Source organism: Guillardia theta, assembly GCF_000315625.1.
Source record: "Guillardia theta CCMP2712 unplaced genomic scaffold GUITHscaffold_103, whole genome shotgun sequence".
In the NCBI taxonomy this organism is placed as follows: Eukaryota; class Cryptophyceae; order Pyrenomonadales; family Geminigeraceae; genus Guillardia; species Guillardia theta.
Genome location: NW_005434571.1, coordinates 91,764 through 100,639, shown reverse-complemented (window position 1 = coordinate 100,639; position 8,876 = coordinate 91,764). Strand labels below are relative to the sequence as shown.

Sequence of the window (8,876 nt, the reverse complement as noted above, 5' to 3'; positions counted from 1 at the left end):
AGTCCGGATCGGACGGTCGGCCCGGGTGACGCCGGGCCCGGGCGAACTTGAAGGGCCTCCGCCGCCGCCGCCGCCGCCGCCGCCGCTCACGCCGCCGGGCGGCCGGGGCTAAGCCTGCCACTCAGTCAGCGGCCGCGTGGCACTGCAGTCACGGTGCCGTGCGGCCGCCGAGTCACATTGAATTGAAGTTGTGACAGACTCTGCCGGCCCAAGTCGGACTCACGGTCCGTTTAGTAAGCAAGTTCCGAGTGCTGAACTTCAGTTGCCGCGGCGCGGGGGCGCCGCGACGGGCCGTACCGGGCCCGGGCCGGCCGTACTACGGTAGTACTCTGGGCGGCCGTACGGTAGTGACGGACCGTTCCAGACCGTGCCACGGTGTAACGCGGCCGGGCGCCCCCGAGAAGTGATAGTACGGTCGACTCAGTCGCTGATCGGACGGTCCCGGCCGATCCGACGCCGGTCGCTGGCCGCGCCGTGACTCCGAGTCAGCGGCGCCGGGCGGGCCGGGGGGCCCACTGGTGACCCCGGCAGTCACGAGTCGGAACTGGAAGGAGTCGCGCGGCTGCCGCACTGCGCCCCGGGCCCGTGACTTGCGCCCCGGCGGCCCGTGACTCGCCCCGGCGGGGGCCCCGGTGCGGCAGTGCAGTGCCCCGACCCCCGTGCGCGGCGCGGGGTCGGATGCGGCGTGCATTCAATTCTGGGGTCTTTTGTGGAAGTTGTAGTCTGGAGGGTAGTGGGTGCGGAAAGGGGGGTCATACGACGATTTTCAGCTATTCCTGAAATCTAATTAGTAATATTTCAGGGTCATGTCCAAATTCTGTTTATTAATGGCTTTTTAAATTTTGAAGCCGGGGCACACGCCTTCCCTCCCCTTCCACGCTTCCCCCTGAGCTGCCCCTCCTCCCTCGGGCCTTGCCTGCCCTTGCAAGTTGTACTCTTCGCTCTCCATTCTTCAGCTCCCTCAGTCACAACGCTTCTGGATCTCTCTGCTCTCCTCCGAAAATTTCTTTCCTCCTGAGTTTCATGCCTTACACACGCTCACGGCCTGTGCAAGGTTGAGTTACAGATAACAGCAACATGGCAGTGGCGCATCTTGACAAGGAAGCTCTTCGTACCGTGCCATGCAAGACCGTTGTCAAGCCCTACATGGCACTTTGCCAGTAGATCTACCGGGAGAAGGTTTGTTTCGTCGTTTGATGGAAACTAGGAGCCACGAATGCAACAGTGATCGACAGCCTGGGAATTTTCTTGCTGCAATGGGTTAAAATGCTGATATGAATAGTCTCAGGCTTATTTTCGGACAGTGACAAAGAACAGAAAGCATGGAAATGTTCGATGATTCAAACCTCCAACACCTTCGATGGTTGTGACATTTTGTAGTCGAGGTTTTCACTATGCATGAGCATTATTCAATTCAACATTATAATGATAAAAAGAGCAATATGAATCCATGGAATGTTCACAAAGCTGACGCTGTGATTGAGAGCAATCTCATACACGTAAACATTTTTTTTCCTTTCAGCGTACCGTGATTAACATGCGCACTTCAATATGACTTACTATCTAGGTTTGCTTCGCGAAGTCCATTGAAGCCAGTGCGCGCAATCTTGAACTTTCACGGATGGTTAATTTTGTTGAGAGCTTTCACTTTTTGTGATGTTAGCATACAATCATACCTTCATTCAGGATTCTTTCATCGTTTCATTAAGGTTTCTTTCATTGCAATCATGTTCAACCGTAAGCTTAGAGTCCTAATGATGCGTTCCATACTGCCATAAAGGAGACATGCACAGAAATGAACCTACAAATGTTTGTGTGAATTTCTCGTAAAGTCAACCTCATCATGTATGCATGCTTCTTGTAATTCTGAAAACCTCTTGTGATTTGCTCAAGTTGTCATTGACAAGCAAAACCAGTGATGTTTAGCATTAGCATTTACAACGCTAACATGGCATCACTATTTTCAAATCGTAAGATGACATGTTTCTTTCCATGATGTGCACGCATGCATACACTCAGGTGTAGACATGAGAAATGACAGTTGATGTATTCAATTCAATCCAGTGCTGCAAGCGCATGGTGCAGGATGTAGAACAACACAAGCACAAGCCCACTTCAAGGTGGTATATTTCAGTAAGAATGAACGAGATGAAACATCGCAAAGCATTTGCAAGTCTTCCTGAGCACTTTGGCGAGAACATGGCGTATCCATGTGAAACTTGAAGTGTCGCCCAACACGACGTCGGCATTAAGTTCACGCGGGGCATGAAGAGCCTGGACTTCGGAAGAAAGCGATAGTCCGATGATGCAAGTTGTAAGGCTATCTTACCTAAAGGCCACTCTGTGGGAAACTGCTTTGAACAAGGATGCGAAAAGCCAGCTCTGCTGTGTATCCAAGAAGTGATCAATCTGTCGAACTATCCACAGAATCATGATGGTTTTGAATCGCTCTATCGTGGACGAGTCGAACGCATATGTTCTATCAAGCAATGCAGCAAGTTGCAGCACGCCTTTGCCACGTAATTTTGTATCCACCTCACGCTGAATGGTTTTATCACCAGTGTGAGGGATATCGGCTGTCCGTAAACCGAGGCATGCATGCCAGATGGCAACACTTTCATAGTTCTGCTTTCAATCATGTTAGACTACATCAAGATTCGAAGTCTCTAAGCTTGCATAATCGTATCTAGCGCGTTGGTAAGGTGCCTTCCCCATCGCCTCTTGCCCTGGCGTGTGGTGTCGCCCTGTGGAGTAGAGGAATAAGACCACCTCTACCTTATTTTTTCCAGCGATTTCATCTGGATTGGGGGTAGGGGGTAGTGATTCAGGTCAAATAACAATGATTCGAAATTTGGGCTCAGAACCCCCTTCATGGATTGTAAGATGTGGGGTTGGGTACTTTTTGACCACTCGTTACTTCAAATTGATTCGTAACGGTAACCCAAGAGGAGTCTTTTCGACTTACCCAGTGCTAGCTCAAGTTCGAGGTCACCCGGGAATTCTACAAGTACCCCCACCGACCGAAAACCAGCTTAATACCCCGCAAAAACGGGGGGGTCGGTATCCACCCCTCCCCTGAGAAACGAAATACAAATATCGTCGATTTGTTAAGAAACGACTTCCACAAAAGACCCCAGAACGTGACGGTGCCCGGCGGGCACTGCAGTGCGGCGGCGGCCGCCGGCCGACGGACCGTACCCGGTACTACGGTACCGTGCCGTACTAAGGTGACTCGGCCGGCACCGGAGTCCGGCGTGATCTGATATCATTCCATGGCATTTACTAATGCCCAATTATAAATTAATATCCTTTTAACAAACACTTGTACCTGTTAATTTGATCATAAGCATACAGTTTTTAGTCAATTTTGTACCAGAATGATTTGTACCACTCAGTACTCTTTTATATTTGTTTTAAGCATTTGAGTTCCGGCTTACACGCCTCTTGGCTGCTCTCTACCCTGTGTACCGGTATGTTTGTCTGATATGGAGGGGGTAGGGTTATTCGTATATTTCGATACACGCTCATGAAATCTTATTAGTGTCAGCCATTGACGAGTGTAGTAAATCTAGCCAATAAGTATTTTTGTTTTCAAATCAAGGAGTCGTATGCCAGCTAGCAACGGCAATATTTTTTTTCTACACCGGTTGTTTTATATAGATACCTACCCCATGTCTATAGGGTGCCACCGAAACACAGGTCCCCTTGCCCCCGATCAAAGAGCAAATAAAAATTCATTAAAAATCCTGAGATCTCCATTGCATGTATCCCTCCCCTCCTCCTTCCTGCTCTTCTCCCTCCCTCCCTCCCTCCCTGCTCCCCTCCCTTCCTCCCTGCTCCCTCCCTCCCCCCTGTTCCCCTCCCTCCCCGTTGCTTCCCTTTCCCTTGCGCTCCAGTTATAGACACCAAACAAATGAATCTTCACCGTCGTGTATCAGCAACAAATGGAATTCAGAGAAGGCGAAGGCAGGAAGATTTCGATACATTCTTGGAGCAGGAAGAGACTTGTGATGAGTCAAAGACACCTGAAGATTTGAAGCTTCGAATGATCCTGCATACGTCAGTTGATGATCGAGACTTGCCCAGGATGTACTGGAAAAAGCCAGGCAGTAATTTGAATATTATGCTTGAGCCTGGCACAGGGGTTCAATATCAGTGTGAAGATCACAGGGGCGTTGAAGTGAATCGACTGGGCATGATCAAATCGCTGCACTCAGATGCACAGGTTGTCGAAGTGTACATCATGTACAATGGAGTCCTCTTGGAACATGTAGACGAAACCATTATAACTAATCGAGTGCCCTGTGTGGCCCTGAAAAGAATTTGGAACAAAGTTGGAAACCGTGATTGTTATCAAGCAATTTACAAGGATACGGATGAAATAAATGCTATACCAAAAATGTGTTTCTTCAGCTTTCCTTGCATGTTGGAGCATGCCAACGATGATCTCCACGATAATTTCAGAGTGCATGGGTATATATTTTTTCATGAAGACGACATCGAAAATAATAAATACTGTAAAATCTCTCACTTCTCGATTGCAAACCCGGCACCACTCGTTGAAAAGATGGCGCAAACAACTTTCTGTTCAGCGGCGGAGTACAATCGGATTTGTCGAGATATGACCGAGGTCAAACAGATGTTCAATCAGTGGTTGAAGTCAAGGAGTGAGACCTTTGAGAAAATTTTTTGTTTGTTGTTTTCCATTGATTTTCGTTGCTTTCGATTGCTTTACAATTTTTGTTTGTTGTTTTCCATCGCTTTACGTGTGACATGCTCGTCACAAGCCATGTTTGTGAACTCCGAAAACCTCAGCATCTTTTCGCTGCCTGTTTCACAACCTCGGAATCATCGCCGTCTTTGTCCAAACCTACATCCGCAAGATGTTCCTATTCGCTTGGGCACCCGCTTGTCTCCATGCTTCTGTTCCCTACAACTGATAAATACATTACATTCGCAGGAATGATATTCAATGGAGACTCTACCTTATGTCTTAGCTCGCTGGTTCTGATACTGAGAAGTCCTGAGGGAAATTCATTCACATCCGGCATTCATGGCGTTGAATAGTTCATCGATCTTACACTTGCGATCTATTTGCAATCAAGTTGCCTACACGACTGACATGCCTTATGCTTATGTGCTTGGTTGACACAGAGAGGAGGAAGTATGGGTCTTGTAGAATTCCAACCAAAACAACAATCAATTGCCTAATCAGAGAGATCCTTTACGAGAAACAATCTTGACACCAAACAACTCTACAGTCAGAGATGTGCTCGAAGCTCAATCATACGAAAGAGGGTTGTGGATGCTTGATCACCAAAAACGAGCAAATTCTCCATCTTGCAATGAGCATCAAAAGGATTCGAAAACAGCCCTAGGCTCTAGAATCCATGGTGATGCTGATTCCTACAGCTTCCTTTGAAAAACAAGCTCGAGCTGTTTGAAACGTCGTCTTGCAGTATGCCGCAAAAAGTACAAACATTCACACATGATCCAACCTTGGATGGCCTGGAGCTTGAATACGATGAAAGAGCCATTGGCTGAGAGCCATCTGGGATGCAAACAAACGCCGCCTGCGCCGGCGGGTGCGGATGCAGCAATGGGGGAAGGGTAGGGCAGGCGATTTGGTTGTATATGCACCCCCCAGGCGTGTAAAAGCGTGTAAGGTCAAAAATAGTTTTAATGTTTGAAACCTTGTTGTTTGGAGGAAGCAAGAATACTTGTAAACCTAAAACTGCTCGACACGGTCCCCGATTCAAACATACTTTCAACCATTATCGAAGTTTCTGGTACAAATTTTCAGTGCGCCGACCATTCAAAAATCCTGGGCTGAGGTACCCCGCTCGAAAATGATCAAAAGCGAGCATTAGAAAATGCCATGGAATGAAGTTGACTAAAAGCCGCCGCTGAACCGTTGAGGCTGACTGTCCGGCCGGCGCCCGCCGGGGCGCAGCGGAAAGCTTTTTTTTTGACATGCCACCATGCCACCCGGGTCCGGTCTGATGATTGAAAAAAAGAGAACTTGATCCGCGTGGCGTACGGTCACCGTACGGTAGTACCGTCCCGCCGCCGGCGAAGCCTTGATCGGACCGTACGGCACGGCCGTCCAGCCGGGGTCCTGGATCAAGGGTCCGACCGTCCCCCGGGCCGGGTCCACTGAGGGGTCCTGGATCAGCCATCATACCGTACTATGCCTCAACTTTCGAGCTCGGCCCTGAGCAGCCTAGTCACGTTCCACGGTCATCAGTCAGGTGCATATTTGTCTTCCGACCGCAGCCGCAAAAGGCAAGATAAGGAATTAGATTCTCTAATAGCAGGGGTGGGTAGGTGACCTAGAGTGACCAGGTCCTTGTATGAAAATCCGAGGGGTCCAGCGATCATCAGCGAATAGGATGAAGGGGTACTTTTATCCGACATAGGTTGTCATCATATCGGGCGTACGGTTCGCGCACAAAGTCAAAAAGAGGGGTGGGGTGGGTGGAACATCATTATTTGAATTGTGCCATGGTCAAGAGATAGACATGTACGGAAGCGCCCCCGTCGATAGGGTGCGGGAGTAGGTGGGGGTGGTCATGCGAAACTTGAAAAGAGCTATAGCCGGGGGGGGTAACTTTGAAGCGAGTCGAGAACTGAATAATGGGGCCCGGGTGGGGTGGTCATCCGGTGGACCGGGCACGGCATGAGCGCCCAACTCCAAGGTGGGGTACGGGTGCAGCAGAGACAAGATGAGCGGCAAAGGAGGAAGTGAGGGCGAATAGGGGTAGGGAGCAGGTTTCTGCAGGGGTCGTGACTGAGGCTGGTACATTTGTCTAATTTGGGTAGGGGGTCAGATTTAGTGTCTCCGTCTTGCAGGGTAGGGTACAGTGTGGAGGCGGGGGATTCCCGGAGTTAAACACTGCCTGTAGTAATATGGAGGTTCCGACTGAGAGAGGGTGGGGACTCTATGAAGGGGGGTGAAAACTATGCAAGGAAGGGGTAGTAGGAGCAATAGGGTACAGAATCGGGGGCCTTTGTTCCTGTGCCATTGGTCGACGAGCTCACGTTCACAGACGTGAAGGTGGTGTTGGCGTGAGAATAGTAATAGCGGACGAATCTCTTCCTCCTTTGCTTTCGGAATCGTTCCTGTAGCAGACTGAGTTACATACTTGGGTTAATCCAGCAGCCCACAAGTTCTACAAAGAAAACTGTATTGCAGCTCCGACAATTCGCATTACGAATTTGCTCGACTCTACGTTGAGATAGCGAAAATCCATCCTTCAAAATGAATCAGGATACCGAGATGTACAAAAGTGACAACGATCATATTGAAATCTTGGTTACACCCCGAGACAAAAATGAACTCCGACAGGGAAAGAAAATGTTTCAGATTCCCCAAACGCAGATAGAGAGTCTCTTCCATCTCAGGCAGACTGAAGCAGCAGCTTATCTGGTATCGCATCATATTGTTCAATTTGATGTGTTTCTGACCTTTTCCGCGACAGGGGATTTCTCTGACGGCAATGAAAGCAGCTTGTCGACGTGTTGGGATCTCCAAGTGGCCATATTCTCGCATTAGACCTAAGGCGGTTTTCAGAATGGTTTCTCCCACTGCTGCTGTGCAGGAGTCGTCAGACGAAAATGAAGAAAGCACGACCGAGTACAGCCCTTCACCTTCAAAGTCAGCAACCGATGCAGACTTTGCAAAACAAGGACTGGTCGACTGCAGTGGGGTTGAACATTGGCCTCTAAAGTCAGCAGAAGAAGAACATACGACAAATCCCTTGCACATTCACGCTGATACAAAGGAGGCTGGAGAAGTCTTAGAAATCAAGTCCGAAGCTCACACCATGGAAGAGCAAGGGAAGGATGTTTCTCAAGGGGCTCTGTTTGATTTTCCATTTGAGCCCCTCGACGCCAGCTGGATTTCTGCGTTCATGAACGACAGCTTGGGCGACGACTGATTTGAGATTTTGCTGAATCCATATCATGCACAAGTCTCCTTCTGTGAATCCTTTAACTCTCCCCTGCTTGTGGCTTAGATGCTCGATGATCAGCCTCATGATCCCATGGAAATGTCACTGCCATGAAGCCGCCCGGCGAGAAGCAATCGGTGGCTCTTTGTTGGTGCTGCTTTCGGAAATTGAGTTCTGCTCTTCCAAATCATAGCTGAAAGTTGTCAATACTGTTACTGTTCATAACTGAGTACTGATTAAAAGTATTTCAAACGATTTCATCGTCTGAAATACTAGGCTGACTCGCGGCGCGGCCCCCGAGTGCCGCGCCCAGTCCGACTCTCGCTGGGCCAGTGGGCCGGAGGCTCTCCGAGTCATCAGCCGTGATCGGACTGTCTGCCCGGCCAGACGCCCCGGGTACTCAGGATCATCGTATGCCCGTACAACCCGTCACGCACTCGCCTGAGTGGCGCCCGCGGGGCCCGGCGGCCGGCGTACCGGCGGCCGGCCGGTCCGGCGAGGCCCGGTACGGGGGGCCGGGCTTCCGGAAGCCGGGCGGCTTGACTCCCGGCTGCCGCAGTGCGCGGCCTGACTCTCGAAGCGGCCTCGGAATCATAGTATACGGTAGTACCGTACGGTACGGCGCCCGGCAGCCTGAGCCTCGGAGTGCCCGGCCCCGGGCCGGCGGCCGGCCGGGCCGCCGGGGGGGGGGGGGGCCCCCGGGGGCTAGGGCTGCGGGGGGCGGTTCGGGCGGGTTCACTCGGGTTATATCTTTTAGGGGGCGGCTTGGAGGGTTCGGCGGGGCACAGGGGAAGTGGGGAGTACGATCGCCGGTGTCATGGGAGGTGCGGGTGACTTGGGTGCGAAACCAAAGTTTTCTATCTGATCACACTTTCGCATCAAACCCAATATGCCAAGCTCTTCATAGATCGTTTTATGTTGTTA

General features: G+C 50.5%; 1 protein-coding gene across 1 annotated transcript; it reads left to right on the top strand.

Moving 5' to 3' along the window:
• Positions 1 to 7,357: 7,357 nt before the first annotated feature.
• GUITHDRAFT_116989 (hypothetical protein) lies at positions 7,358 to 7,940 on the top strand (the record flags this gene model as incomplete). Its single annotated transcript, XM_005823746.1, has 2 exons — positions 7,358 to 7,429; positions 7,482 to 7,940. The coding sequence occupies 2 exons, from the start codon at positions 7,358 to 7,360 to the stop codon at positions 7,938 to 7,940; spliced, it is 531 nt and encodes a 176-aa protein (XP_005823803.1).
• Between the last annotated feature and the right edge of the window lie 936 nt (positions 7,941 to 8,876).